The 15,170-nt window shown below is 45.8% G+C and overlaps 1 protein-coding gene across 1 annotated transcript in view; it reads right to left on the bottom strand.

The window, feature by feature from the left end:
- The window catches only part of PAPLN (papilin, proteoglycan like sulfated glycoprotein), a 50,430-nt gene that overhangs the window by 13,547 nt on the left and 21,713 nt on the right, over positions 1-15,170 (bottom strand). Inside the window, exons 4-18 of the mRNA XM_030483410.1 lie at positions 14,486-14,546; positions 14,097-14,199; positions 13,088-13,218; positions 12,624-12,747; positions 11,766-11,846; positions 10,591-10,763; positions 9,866-9,989; positions 8,678-8,804; positions 7,889-7,954; positions 5,608-5,815; positions 3,641-3,817; positions 2,180-2,336; positions 1,480-1,566; positions 629-917; positions 378-495 (exon numbers count right to left, since the gene is read on the bottom strand). Coding sequence (XP_030339270.1) covers positions 378-495; positions 629-917; positions 1,480-1,566; positions 2,180-2,336; positions 3,641-3,817; positions 5,608-5,815; positions 7,889-7,954; positions 8,678-8,804; positions 9,866-9,989; positions 10,591-10,763; positions 11,766-11,846; positions 12,624-12,747; positions 13,088-13,218; positions 14,097-14,199; positions 14,486-14,546 — 2,026 coding nt within the window. The remainder of the gene's footprint in view (positions 1-377; positions 496-628; positions 918-1,479; positions 1,567-2,179; positions 2,337-3,640; positions 3,818-5,607; positions 5,816-7,888; positions 7,955-8,677; positions 8,805-9,865; positions 9,990-10,590; positions 10,764-11,765; positions 11,847-12,623; positions 12,748-13,087; positions 13,219-14,096; positions 14,200-14,485; positions 14,547-15,170) is intronic.

The following is a 15,170-nucleotide window of genomic DNA, read 5'->3' as shown; positions in this document are numbered from 1 at the left end:
TCTCCAGAGTTGACAAAAGCAATTAATAGGGGCCATGTTTTTCCCATTTTTTCTCCTAGAAATTGGATGGCAAGATTGCGTCTGACAGAAATTTGCTTGCTGAGGATTATTCAATCACTCCTACACAGGATGGTCATGTACTTCTCAGACATCTCCCAATCTCCCACTCTGTCTCCTGCTTACAGAGGATCACAGGCTTATGCCCCAGACTGCACAAGGGCAAAGTTGGCCAAGGGGCTTCGTGCCATGCATGGAGCATTGGTTCTCTCCTGGCAGAGATGAAGCACAACAGAAACCCACAAGGTGAGCCACCGGGGTAAAATCTGAATCTTCCTATCTGATGGACTCCTAAAACACAAAGATTTTTTTGTACTTACTGTTGGAGTGGGCACAGTGGGCTGATTTCCTCTTACTTGAATGTCACGGTAATATTGTGGGCATCCCATGTTGTTAGGACCCTGGGCAGCCGATACTCCATCAGGACAGCATCCATACCTATGGGAGAAGGCAGAAGGGCTGCAGCAACACCTGATTTGCCTAGCTCAAGTCTTACACGCACAGGCTGTAAGTTTCAGCAAACCCCCAGGAAAGGCCGTGCCTCCCTGCTGGGGCATATCTACTCAGTTACCTGTTTCGGTGGCAGGTGCTGAAGGGGCAACCTCTGCCCAAAGGGCCTGAGGCTGGAGTGCGCCCATCTGGACAGCAGCCATGTGGGCTCTGATGACAGTCCTGAGAGCCAGTCCCTGCAGTGAGGTCCTGAGAGAAGCTGAGGTGATGGGAACCCGAGGAATGTGACTGGGATTCCCAGCGAACAGGCAACAAGTTGATGCCACGGTCCTTGGTGGATGGGACATGGTGATTTCCAGAAGTATCATGGATCGTGGAGCTCCCAGGGAGCATCCTTTCATGACCAGGATCTGGGGAGAGAACTCCTTACAGCATGCAGGTGAGCATAAAAATCTGGTTTTCCTCATCTGAGGAAATAGCATAAAAATCTGAGTTTTTCTCATCTCTGCTCTTTTTCACTTGCCCAAGGCTACAGGGCAGGCTTTTCTGCATCAGAATTTCACCTGAATGCACCTTCTGCCCGCCCCCCCTTCCCCCAGACTTTGCTCACTGCCCTGACCATTCTTTCTGCTGTTCCATGAGAAACCACCTGTCACATTACTGTGGTTCCGTCATATCATCCTTTCTTATTCCTACAATCTGCTTTGGGCAGCATTTCTCTCAGCCAGCACTGAAGTCATGCTGCCAGAACCTGGCATCTATATATACTATACAGAGTCTTCTGCATGGACAGATTCAAATACTGCTCACTATTTGTGTAAAAGAATCTACACTTTGTCCCTGGCTCCTTGAATTTCTAGAAGTCCATGAAAAGCATGAGTGAAATGAAGAAAAGCGGGAACCTTCCCCTGACCACAGCCTATTTCAGGTCCACCGTCACCAAAAACCCAAACTAACAAAACTCTTCCAAACCTGTGGCAGGGCTGTTTGGGTTGTAACGTGTCAGCAAGGACTGGCGAGTGACATCATATCCCATAGTGTCCTGCATACTGGGGACCTCTGCAAAGAGAGACATACACAAAATGAGTGCAGTTAGTCCAGCCATATATTCTAATAATTGCAAATGCATTCAGGAATCAACAGGAGACTAAAGTTGATGAAAATGTTTCTTTCTTCTGGAACAGCTGCTGAGCAGCAATTGGATTCAATTGGATTGTCAGGACATTGACCTGCAACGGGCAGGCAGACAAATGTCAGCATTTCAGCTCTGGCATGAAGACTAGACACAGACGGCAAGCAAAGTCTTCTAAGCAGTTGTGCATCCTTTATAGCTGGTCCACAGAGGGAGGAGAGTTGGCTATAATTTTTAGCTACTGAGCCTGCCCAGGTAGCCATCCTTTGTGACTGGGACTCCTGGGGTCAGTGTGCAGCACACACTGGGACAGAGCCGTCAGACAATACTGAATTCAAAATGGACACACACCAATGTTGTCTTACATACATTTCAAGCAGCACAGGTACTGGGACTCTGGTTATGTGCACAAAACATAAATGCACAGAATGGGGGCAGGCAGGCAGGAAGCTGAGAACATGAGCTGATGCAGAGCTGGGAATTTATACTCCTAAACAAAAGCATCTTAGGAAAAGCGAGGAGTGCAGCAGTACCACTCACGCTGTGGCAGGTAGCAGGGCTGCATGTTGCAGCTACGCAGGGTGGCTGGTTTCTGTGGCTGGATGGCTTTGCATGTCTCGGGACTGTAGAATTTGGAGTCGCCGTCAGCGCAAACCACTTGGCGTGTCCGGATGCCTGAATTGCAGCTCTTGGAACACTTGGGCACAGAGACAAGGCAGGTGAGCAGGCAGCACAGGCTGAATGCAGAAACCCCACAGACCAGAAGGGTGGAACAGCTGCATGATTAGGTGCAGGCTGAGCACAGTGTCCTCCACCAACACAGAGCAAGCAATGTTTCAGCTGGATTCATCTGAACAATTAGAAAACCATACTTTAAACCATTTTACCAAATGTTGCACCCAGCCCCGAAGCATTAGGCTCTGAGCTGTGCTCAGCCTGTAGCATCTGAATGAGCTGCTGTTACACACAGTTGTGTGGCAGTGAGCTGGAGTGAATTGTTTCAGCCTGGCCTGAAGGCATCTCAATACTATGGGGATCCACCAGCTGTGAGAAGGTCAGTTTTGAACTATGCTTTCAAGAACAACAGTTTACAATAGGAAAGCAAACTGGTGGCTTTCTTGTTAGCAGCTACCTAGAGTTCCCCTCACTGAAAGCTGTGGATGAAGGGGGAGAAATGAGCAGCACCTCAGAGAAGGGGAGAGGATGAGGTGTCTGTGTAAGCCAACTGTTGGTGGCAAGCTCCACAAACGTTGGAAGAGTATTTCTCTCTCTTACTCAGATGCCAACAGGAGCCCTTCTGATATCAGAAAGCCAGGGCCCAAGAAAGATCAGATTAAGGTATGCAACTTCTTTAGCTGTTATTAAAACTTGGCCCATATCTCGTGAAGAACCACATGTAACATGTCCTAACTCAGAACAAGCTAGTCTGGCTAGCACAGAAGGGAAAAAGCGTGTTTGGAAGTCACCTGATGCGTTTTGATCTACCCCTTTCTCCTTCCTGCGGCTCTTTTCCCAGGTTAAACACAGTCCAGTTTCCTCCACAAAGACAAGAGTAATCCATCTGAAGCACAGTTTATCTGAACTATTATGAAAGTGTACCTTAAGCCATATCACCATGCGCAATGACCAGTCCTGAAGCCTGGTCATAGTCAGCCAAAGAGCTGTTCTGCTGTTCACAGCAATGGAGCAAAGAATTGGGAATCAGCAGCAAGGGTGGATTATTGTTTCAGTTTATTGGCTGCATTTTGCCACTGTCACTGAAACTATAATCCCCCCCATCAGAAGGGTTTATTTTTGTAGCAGCTGCACACAAAGCAGGCGGCAGATTAACTGGAGCATTACTAGTGCCAGTTGCAACACAACTGTGAGCCAAGGGGCTGGTAAGGAAGCAGTACATGCTCTCAGCCTCAGCCAGTGTGCAGACTGCATGGATCAAAGCCTGTTTGCAAGGAGACAGCAATACAACCAGTTATTTCTGAACCATGGAAGTGTGATGCTCACCAGACCCCAGTCTCCAACGTGCCAGCCAATTACTTGGATGCAGTTCTCCTTAAGGCAGGGCTGGGTGGCCGATGGCTTTGGCTCCATTAGGCAAGCGAAGTCCTGAGCCTGAGAGCCCTGCTGCGTTCTGCAGGTGACAGTCCGGGTCTGCACCCCTTCCCCACAGCTAGCTGAGCACTGCAGAAAGGGGCCAAACAATTACAAGGAAGCACCTGGTTTCCACTTGCACTTCCAGGCTGTGCTCCCTAATGTTAGGGCAGAGCACCATTTTGAGATTGCCTGAAACAATCAACCATCATTAAAATCATCTTCTGTATGGGAGTTAGCAGAGTAGTTGTTTATGCTATAGAACAGACAATAAGGCATGGTGGATAGGGTCTGGGAGATCTGGAGCTCACTGGATGATTTTGGCCTACTCATATTTATTTTGATCTGTACCAGAGAAGACATGGAGAATGATTTTGGAAAAAAAAGTATCAATACTGCAGAATACATCAAGAATAATAAATGGCAGGAAATACCTGGAGCCTCATGTTATTTACTCCTGATTACAATCAGATCAAGGTAAAGAATAAAAGGGAAGATAAAAAGATTAGGTTCATGTATTGCTCATGTTTTCTGCCTGAAGACCTCATGCTCCATTTTTATGGTGTGTAGCTGTGACACAACTTCCGTACTAGCAAGTGGCTTGTGACATTTTCAATGCCCCCTTAAATTCACAGTGGTGTTTCCTGGAATCCAGCCTACTTCTCCATGAATTACCAAGGTCTTTTACAGACAGCATTAACTTGGGGACAGTCTGAATTACTTTAGATGAGCTTCCCAGCTGAGTTCCAGCACTCATTTACTAGAGTGACCTTTTATCTCTGAAAGTACATGAAACACAGTCACTTTTGAGAACCCTGGTATGAATAACTTAGAGATCAGTTTGTAAGAACATGACACTTGGTGCCTTCCCTGATCAGCGCTCTTACTACAAAAGCCTGAAGTCATCTCAGGATTCACATTTCACATCTCACAACAGGGGGGAGGTAAAAAAAGAATTTACAGTCTATGTATATATTTACATATATGAGTCTAGGATATACAGTCTATATCATGCCTTAAAGTTGCATTTTATGCTGCTGCACCACTCAAAGTACCACCACAAGATCATTAGGTCAAACGTTGCAAGCATGCATATCCTCCTTTAAAAGAGGAAAATTCTCCTGTGCTTTAGGGATTGGGTAGAGACTACCTTTACTTTCTAAGCCCTTGGAACATAAGATGCCTCCTGAATGCCTGGCTGGCAGCACTGAGCACATACAGTTTGAACAGTTTCCTCTCCTGGAGATCTAAACGCACAAAAGGCATCAAAAAATGCACCACACAGCTGTGTTTGGAGAAGCCCTGCATGGACACACAGCAAACAGCAGGTCACCAGTCTTCCAAGAGTATCTTTGTTACCGACTATTGTGATTGCAGTACTGCTGCCCAGGCCTAGTAATGCTGAGGCTGCAATATGCATGGAAATAAACAACACAGGCAGTAGCCATGAGCTCTTGTTTTATGGAGGAGGGAGTTTACTGCACATTATTAGCTGATGGACAGCAGCTCTCATGCCTGCCCTCTGCCTTCACCAGGCCTGACTCAGAAACTCAGCCAGTGCCATGTCTGGTGGATCTGATAAAAATATAAGAGTGGGGAAAGGACTGGCTGACCAGAGAAGAGAGAACATGCAATAAGAGGTGTAGGGGCATGCACAGTTTCAAGGAACATGTATGTGTTTATAGGAGGACATAGCTGCTAGCCAGCTGGAAAAGTCTGCTGGAGGACTGCAGGGGCAAGTCCTATACCTCTGCACACCACTTATCCAGGGACACACACTTTTTACAGTCCCAGAAAAGGAGCCTGGCTCTTTATGCCCAAGCTTTGGCAAGTCCTCCAAGGTGCCAAGGGCAGTTACCTCCACACACACACAAACTCACCTCTGACCAGGGCCCCGTGCTCCAGGTTGCACATTGCCTCATGTTGCAGGGCTGACTGCTGCGAGGCTGCTGTGCAAAGGCCATGCACTCAGCGTTATCCACCACCCCTTGGGAGCTCTGACCATCAAATGCCACACAGTATACAGGGCGAGTCTGGGTGCCCCCACCACAAGTAGCCGAGCAGGGTCCCCACTCCCCTGTTTTCCACCTGCAGGTCACAGAATCAAGCAAAACAAAAATGTAAGCCCAGCTAAACCCCTCAGAGGCACAAGGGAGGTCAGTGCCACATCCCTGTTGTAATCGGACAGGGAAAAATTCCCTTTGCAGAACAGAGTCAGAGGCAAGTTCCCATTTGGCCAAGCGCTACCCAGCTTAATTGGCAATGCAGAGCCTGAGTCTCACTTCAGAGACAAATCCCCAGTACAAAACACTTGTCTCTTTGGAAGTGCAGAGCTCTCCCAGATGGGGAAGATTTTTCTCCATGGCTTTTGGTATCCTGATGTCTGCAAAAAAATCATGACTGGAATGGAACATCGAAGAAAAAGAAAGAAAAAAACAAAGAAAACAATCCAGATCAGCTAAAAGAAAAGCAACACACACCAGGCTAACCACCCATTACACTCCTGCCACTATCAGAAACAGTAAAATCAAGCCAAGACCTCACTGTGCCTGCAAACCATGCCAGACACTCTCAGAAGTGCTTGTGAACTTTTCCCTGACAGCCAATAGAAAGCTGGTTTATTCCTCCCATCAGCCAAATTCTCTTACAGCAGCACACACAAAAAAGCACCCAAAACATTATAGATTTTGTCCTGTGTTTGGTTGCTGAAGCTGCTGCAGGAATGATACACCCTTGCTAATGGAACGAGGGATGTCTACAAAATCTGTTTGGATGCTAAAATCCCTGCCCTTGCCCATTTCCATGTCTCAGTGCTGCCTAGGTAGCTGGGAGCACAGCTTACATGGCCTGGATTCAGGGACAACATGGTGTTTCATTCCCAATTCCAGCTTCCTGTGCAGTCAAAAGGCACTGATGGCAGAGGGGAGCATCATGGTGATGTGCTTGTCAGCTGCTATCTCCCCTTGCAGTTGGGTGAGCTCCAGCCATGGAGTGAAGGCAGTTCATGTTTTCTCCCTAAGCTTTTCAGCTGCTTCCCTGGTCTGCCCTTACCACCCCTCCACTGAGTTTCAGCCAGCCAATTCACATTCACTCCCTGCCAGAAACTCCACAGCAAACTCAGCCATGTTCATCTCCTTAAGATACACTTCTTTATTGCTAAAGATGCAAATAGCAGCCCAAAAGTGAATGGCCTTTGCTATAAAATTGCTATAAGATGTTCCCATTGGAAAGGGAAAAACTACAGCAAGTAGAAGCCACTTAGAGCAGTGTGGTTTCAGGGCTCAAAACAAATGCTTTGATCAAGATTTTTCAGAAACTCCAGAGAGAATAATGCCCCCCTCTACCCTGAACTGAATTCTACCTCCTGTAGAGGTAATGTAAAGGAAATGTGCAGTTTTAGAAACTAACTAGGAACATTCATCTACAGCTTCTTTCAATTGCAAGTCAAGACATCTTCTCTGACAATTGTTTCATTTCCTTTGTGAGATGAGGTCGACTGTAAGGCTGGGACCCTCATCAGAGGGCAAAGAATTGCAAGTCCCACACTATTAGCATCTTGGTGGGAAACAACTGTTTTCTTTTGATCTTTTTTACTTATCATACCTCATTGTACATAAGTATTGAATCTGTCACGTCCTTGTACTCCTCACAGTTTATAGGCACTTTTCTGTTTGCTATAGGGCCCATGCCAAAGAAAGAAGAGCTTTTAAGAAACTGATGTCTTTGCTATGGCATGCTGGCATCCTGGCCAATGTTTCAATTGCTCAATTCATCATGTTCTCTTTTCCTTTCTGTTCTTATATTTATCTTGATAACTTAAAAATTTTTCAGAACATCCCTTCACCACTTTACTGGGATTCCAGAAAAAAACCCAAGCCCAATAGTTATCAGGATAAGCATCCAAAAACTATAAAGAAACTGTCCCCTTCTGAGTCCCATAAGAATCGAGTTACCAGGAGCACACACAAACATCTAAGCAAAGCTGTCAGCCAGCACCCTCCACCATCATTTTCATTGCGAAGAATCAAAAGCAAAGCACCACCTACTGCTACCACCAGTGCCAAAGAGGAAAGCTCGCCCAACTTTGCTGGGCAGCTAGGTGGAGAGCAGAAGAGAGCAGCTGCCTTCCTGTGCTCTCTGTAACCTCCTTCTCCTTGTTACCTCTTCATTTGAGAGCTCCGTGCTCCACTGTGACTCCAGGGTTGCGGCAGATAGATGTAAGAAGTCCTTTATACACAGAACAAAGGATTTAAAGAACTTAAAACAAGTACCTACAGGCTGACATGTATTCAGAAATGCTCACAGGTTTCCAAGTGCCCCCTCACCCACAAGAGCACTCACAGGCTTCCACTGCACCCACCAGATACAGCTGGTCAGAGCTCTGGATGCCCATGTGAGAGCCAAGTGAAGCCAACCGTAAAGCTATATCAACAAGGGTGGAAAAGGCTGGGCAAAAGGGTTTGAAAATGCTGGTGGATTAAAAATTTCCGGGATTCATCCCTTTCTAAGAGCAAGGACACTGGAAATGCAGAAATGACATAAAATGACACCAGCTCTGACCTCCTACACTTTTTGCAGGCTCCAGTTGAAGAGAACAAAACTAGAGAATCTGTTTCTTGTCTCCTACATGGGCTAGAAGACAGTCTTCCACAATCATACTCTGGAAAGCAAATTTAACTGGTCCATAAAATGAACATAGGGTGTATTAAGCCCTTTCCTTGTGCATACAGAAGGAAAGTGTTAAGTGCTCATCACAGTGTTATCACCACCAGCCTTTGTCTTGGGCTTTCTCTGATTCTGTGGTATTTTCTATGATTCTCTAAGAAGTGAAACATTTCCTTAGAAAGAACCACATTGGAGGGCAGGAGAAGTGAGAGGGTAATTCTATTTCTTGGTTTCAAAAGCACCTCAGGAAGAAGTCAGAGTCCAGAAGAAGAAAGGAAATCTTACCGTTTTGTCTGGGGACAAGTCTGATGGCCACATGTCCGGTTATTGTCTGGTTGTGGTTTATTCCTGCACATATAGTCTGGATAAATTTCATTGTCTATGGTACAAAACACCAAGCGGGTTTGGAAACCTAAAGGAGAAGCAAGAGAGTACCCTGATCGACACAGGCCACCCAGAACCAGCTTTGCAATGCGCTGGTGTGGCAAGACAAGTTTCTAATGTAGTGTAGAATCCACAACTGCCCCAGCCAACCAGGAATGAGAGTCCCATGGAGTTCTTAGTCTGTCACTATACGTACGAATGATGCCTCCCCAACTCCCTCCAGGAGTCCTCTGGAAGGGCAAGAGAGACAGAATAGTTCTGTGTAGCTGAGGAGCATTTTCCTGTTATTTTATGGATTTATAGTCACAAGGGAAGCACCATACCCATATACTGTTCAACAAGAAACCCTGCATGATGTGTGCAGTATACAGCAGCAGAGCTAGGAGCCTCCTTGTCAGACTCAGGTCACTCTTGTGAAGACTGGATACAGGAGAAAAACTTGCAACTCTTCATGCTTCCTACAAGATGAGAGTGCCTAGCCAAAGAAAAGATCAGCACCTACAGCCATGATATGGCAAAAACTATCGAAATGTCCATCAGCACGTAAGACCAGAAGAGGCTGATAGGAATTCTATTTATGAGTCAGCTGGAGAGTTTTGTTGTTTTACTGGGGTTTTTTGGTTTGGTGTTGTGTTTTTGTTTTGGGTTTGGTTTTTGTTCGTTGCTTTGTTTGTTTGGTTTTGAGGTTTTTGTTAGGTTTTTTTTTGCTTAAAATCCATAACTTTATTAATGGAAGAGGGTAATGACGTGATTCAGTTATGTAGGCCAGGTCGGTTTGGAGAAGATATCTCAAGCAGTTGAAAAAGCCTGAGAAGGACATAAAGAACCGAAGAAAACTGAACCAAACAAAAACAGATCCTAGAAACAAGTCTATTGACTAGGGCATGGAAAATAAGACAGGACAAGGCATGGGACACAGTCTTGTCATGACTCCATGTGTGACCCTCCCTTGACCAAATCTTATCTGCCACCTGCAGATACCTGTGCTGTCTGCCAGCAGGAGACAGACTGCTGGGAAGCAGCTGCAGAGGGCAGCACACCGTCTTCAGTGTGGCAGCCACCTCCAGGGACCAGGTCCTGTTCCCTTACCTCCTCCGCATTCAGAGCTGCACTCACTCCAGGAACCGTAGCTCCAGCTGTAGCCCGAGGCCTGTCCTTGTACAGGCAGGTAGTACTCATACTGTACCCCTGGGTTTGGCTCCTGGCTGATGAGCTGCAAGAGCATGGGAGAAAGTCATGGAAATAACAGCAGCAGCACTTTCCCCATCACAGCATTTCTCATGCATGCCTGAGGGGTCAAGCTGACCTGCACCCCTCCCACTCCAGAAGCACTTATTCTTTATGCTGTATTTAATTTTTGCCTTTTAGGATACTCTAGAGAGCATTATTTATTAGAGAAGGGTGCATTAAATCCTCTCAGCATTAGAAGATCCAGCTGCACCTGTAACAGTAAGTGTCCTTTCCTAGCCTAAAGAACACAACAAGCAGTGCCCTAAAGCCTGTCCCTGTTCCAATACCATTTGGTGCTGACCCACTTCCCTTGAAGTCAGAACCCAAGAGACTAGGCAGGAAGACACCATTAAGCCTTTCTGGGCAACAGAATCAGCGCAGAAAATACCGCTATTTCTGTGAGAAAACTACCTTGTTCTATACCTTGGGGGCCTACAGCCTTGTAAGATTCCTGGGGGCTCCATCACCTCTCCAGTCTCCAGTCCTATGTGGTCCCCACCAATGTACTCCCACTGTACAAAGCAAGGGCTGCTATGCAAAGCCAGAGAGCAAGAGTGCTTGGAGGGGCAAGCACAGCTGCTTACCTCAATGATGAGGGGTTCCGTGGTGGGACCCTGGGCATGGAGGAGCTCTGGGGCCAGGTCACCCTCCGAGCCATGGTCATAGTGCACAACCGTGCTAGCTACCTGCAGCGCTCGGCTGAAGTCGATTGTCCAGTGCCCATTCAGGTAATACTCCCCTCGCACGTTCTTGACAGCTGCACAAACCCACATGCCAGAGAAGAAAAGGCAGCAAATTAACATCCCTATAACCTGACACTTGGCTCCAGGTGCCATGAGACAGAGCCTGCTCTAGACTTCCAGGCTACTGGCAATCCACAGAGCTCTCAGCTCTGCTATTTGAACTCCAGCTCCTTCACACCAGTACTGCAACCCTTTAAGAGTGGTGACCACCTAATGTGGTAGCATCTACCAACACAGCAAAAGTTCACACATCAAAATAGGACCATAAGAACTCCACAGGGGTGCTCCTGTTTCCACGCAACACTGTCACAGGTGTAGCAATAAGGTGACCATCATCTTGCAACTATGCATCTCCTGTAAGTCTCTTGTGCCACAAGCTGCTCCACATTCACACAGTGGTTCTTGCCAGCTTTACTGCAGACCAAACACTTTTTTTGCTGCACAGCCAAACGTCTCCAGCACATTCCAGCCCTGTCTCTGGTTTCCCTGCTGTTAGTCATTGAGGCACAGCCTATGTCAGCCTCTGTCGTGTTTGCTGTTAAGACATGGGATTCACACCCCACTGCCTCGACACCTCTATCCTGTTCATCAGACATTCTGTTCAGAAAACAAAGCCTTTGGTGCTGCATCAAGTTTTGTACAAAGGAGAATATCACCAGCCAGATTAGTCCAAAGCACTGGGCAATGGAAGAGCCAGAAAGCAGAATAGTATTTGCTTTCTCCACTGGAATTTTCTCAGCCCTGCCCAGAAAGCTAGGTGAGGATGTTTCTACCTCCTTTTTGCACTCTGCAGCATGACCAGAGTTTGAGATTGTACAGAGAAATACCCAAAAGATATGTATGGGGAAAAGAAGCTCATTCCAAACTTATGGATGGCAGCAGGTTTTAGGATTTACAATCACCAAGCAAACAGCAGAACTCATAGTCAAATTTTGTCATATCAACTAGACTCCTTATTTTAACGCAATGGCTGGAATACAAATGGCCTGAAACGCAAGTTCTGACATCAGTCTCACCAAGGAAGTTTCTGCTGGGCTTAACCTCCTTAATTCGGATGCTTGTGGCTCCCACAGGGATTATGAAGATTTGATTGTAACCTGAAAAGAACCAGAAGGGCATTATTCAGTATCTGTGGATGCCACACAGTCACTCTTCTGTGCCAAAGATGCTCACTGTTTCATTGGTGCCTGAATGACTGAATGAGCTTTACGGTGGAGGCTTGAAGCTTTTCAGCTGTCACTTCATCAGCATTCTAAATAGCTTCACCCTAGAGTATCCACAAGTCAGCCCATGTGTAAAAAGTTCTAATTACACCTCAGAAAAGTAAGCACAGGGGTCAGTGCAAAGTCCATTTTTCAGATTTTATAATTTTTGGAATTTCAGTTTGGAAATTCAATTGGAATTTCAGGAGCTCAACACAGAGAGATTTGACCACAACTGTAGTTGTTATATTGACACTTTTCCAAATTGGCTAAATGCAGAAGATACAGTCTCTTTTCTAGCCTTGCACTAATCCTGGTGGGGCTATCAAGACACTGGCGAGGGAGACAGCCTTATGAAGGCAGTATATAGCTATGTTCATATGGCACATTTATAGCACCTGCTGGAGACTGATCAGGGAAAGACACCAGCAGCATGGCAAGTGCTTCAATCTGTATGGAGGCTAAGGAAGTGATTCCCAGGATAAGGCCGCCAGTACATATTCTGATGCTAAAGCAGCTAAAGAGCTACATGCTATACAGACATTTCAAATGAACATCTAAGCCTGCCTACAATGATCCTGTGATCAGGCGTCCCCACCAGCCCTGGTAGCAGTTGACTTTTGGTTTACCTCTCTCTTTCTCACCTGCCCAAACTACCTAGGGCATCTGTACCTTTGGGGAGGCTGGGCACATCAAAAGTGCCCTTCACACCATAGCAGGTGCTGCCATCTCCTCCACACTGCAGGCACTTGTCTTCCTTCTTGGCAGATTCCAGCATGTTATCACAGCCAACAGCCTGCAGAGCACAGGAACATTGATGTGAATAAACAGTAATGACAGAGGAAAGAAAAAATGGCCAAATGCTGGACTGATCTAATGAGAAAGCCTGAATCTAGGGAGTCTTAGAAGTCAGGATAAGGCAGGGAAGGAGTTGTCAGAGAGAGGACAGACTTGGCATCTTCTACTTCACATTCAGAGACAGATAGATAAATGCTGTCCACATGCTCCTCAGAACCTTGGTAATGGAATGATTCTCCTTTTCTGATGCTATTATGAAAGGCCGAGTAGAACAAAGGGAAGAAACAAAAAGACTGACAGACCCAATAGTAAAGGAAGGAAGCAACAAGATGACTAACCTGGCAAACTCCCTCTACACAAATATCCCGCTTGCCAGGTTCACAGGTAGTCCCATCTACCACTGCTTCCTTGTGCCTGTAGTAGAAGTTCTCTCCCTTGGGAATACAGTTTAACTCACACTTATTAGGTGCTATAGGAGAGAAGAAAACAAACGTTATATAGTATGGCTAATGCATCAGGAGCTTGGTTTTAGATCACAGGAGCAGAAACAGAACTCATATTAAGAAGCAGATTTTGAACAAATTTCTGGGTCACAGACTGCTGGGGGCTGGAAAAATGCCCTGGTAGAGCCCCAGTGTATACAGCCATTTCCTTGGTCACCTTGACTGGCCAGTGGTGGAGGGGGGACATCGGGCCAGGTGGATACTCTGTTGTATTCCTTAGCAGGACTGTTCTTAAGCTCCTTTAAAGCACAAGGCTTTCAGGAATGAGAACATGTGCTGCTACAGAACACAAGGGAGTTGTTATCTTTACAGCCAACAAACAAAATCCATCTCAAAATCCCTCATGATTTTTTAAACAACTATGAACAACAACATATCAAAGCTCAGAACAAGGACCTCTGGTTCCTACACCTGCCTTCTGAGCTGGTTCCTCAAGAAATCATGGGCCAATTGAAAGAGATGTCATATTCCTGAAGCACTCATTAACTATATGCACTTGATTGTCCTGTGCCCTGCTAATATTCTTTCCCAAGACTGAAAAATATAGCAGAGCTTCTGCTTCTCTGACACTTTAGGACTTATCTGCAACCAGTTACAGCCTTCTTGAGTTTCTGAAAGAATGGCTGTTACAAGAGACAACTGTGTAATCCTGCAGCAGGAGCTCTCTTGGCCTGTGCTTCCAGTGTCTGCAAGAGGAATCTTTTGCTGCTGGCAAAAAGATTTTTTCTATGCAACTCCCTGGCCCCCTGGCAATAAGGATATTACAGTCAAAAACATTACAGTCACCTCAAAACATACTGTTGATAGTTAAGGAAGAAGTGTAACCCTACATGTTTATCATTACCTCCATAATATGGAAGCCACTTGTATTTCTTTCCTTGGAATTCTGTCCCATCGAACTCTGCGCACTGCTCTGCCCGGAAATCCTGGGAGCCTTCCGGGCAGCTCTGTTTGGAGAGAAAATATTCGTATCATTAAAAGATAAAATCATAAAAAGGGGAAAAATTAAATGTACAACAAGAAAAGTTATTTTGTTATTGCTCCCATATAAGAGCAGGGGCATAAATTCAATATGCTTTTGAAGGGTACTGTTGATGAACTGCATTTACCAGTGATGCCAGAGAAACAGAAACTAATAATGACACATTACTTCTGAACAAGAGTGATGTTTGTCTGAGGAAAAGGACCAACAGGCAAACAAACACAAAAAAGAGGACAAGTAGAACACTGTACCTGAATGTTGCATGACCTATAACTTCGAGCTGGTCCAACACAACTGGAAGGACCTTCTGTCCTGAAAGACAGAAAACCAACATGAAGGTCTCTGAAGAATAGACACAGAAAAAATCATTTAATGGCAGACATTAGTAATCACCTTCACACCAAGCATATCACCCTCACACAGTTTTCTGAAAGAGCAAAACAAATAAAATGCGCTACTTTTCCACTCGAGCAAGCCAGCATCTCCTAGTGCAATTTTCTGCTATGGCTTGGGTTTTGGCATGAATGAGACACACACCATGAACAATTGCAGTATAGCTCTTCAGGATAATGTTTCAAGTAAATAATGGAAACAGAGCTTTTAGTCCTTTGTCCACCAGTCAAGGTGTCCATACCAGAACCAGAGCAACAGAATCCATGAGCAGCAGGAGGGTAGTGGCCAGTTTAGGTTAGGTATGCGCATCATCTAATGTGCTGTTTACGTGCAGACTAGACACATTGATAGAAAGAGGTAAACATGCTGATGGAAAGTGTGCAACACTCATTCCAGTCAAATTAAAATGGGTTTAAACTTAAACAGGGGAAGTTCAGGTTAGATATAAGGAAGAAGTTCTTTACTGCGAGGGTGGTGAGGCATTGGAACAGGTTGCCCAAAGAAGTGATAAATGCTCCGTCCCTGGCAGTGTTCAAGGCCAGG

The sequence above is a fragment of the Strigops habroptila genome, chromosome 4 (assembly GCF_004027225.2).
Source record: "Strigops habroptila isolate Jane chromosome 4, bStrHab1.2.pri, whole genome shotgun sequence".
Taxonomy (NCBI): Eukaryota; Metazoa; Chordata; class Aves; order Psittaciformes; family Psittacidae; genus Strigops; species Strigops habroptila.
This window is presented reverse-complemented; position numbering and strand designations above follow the sequence as displayed.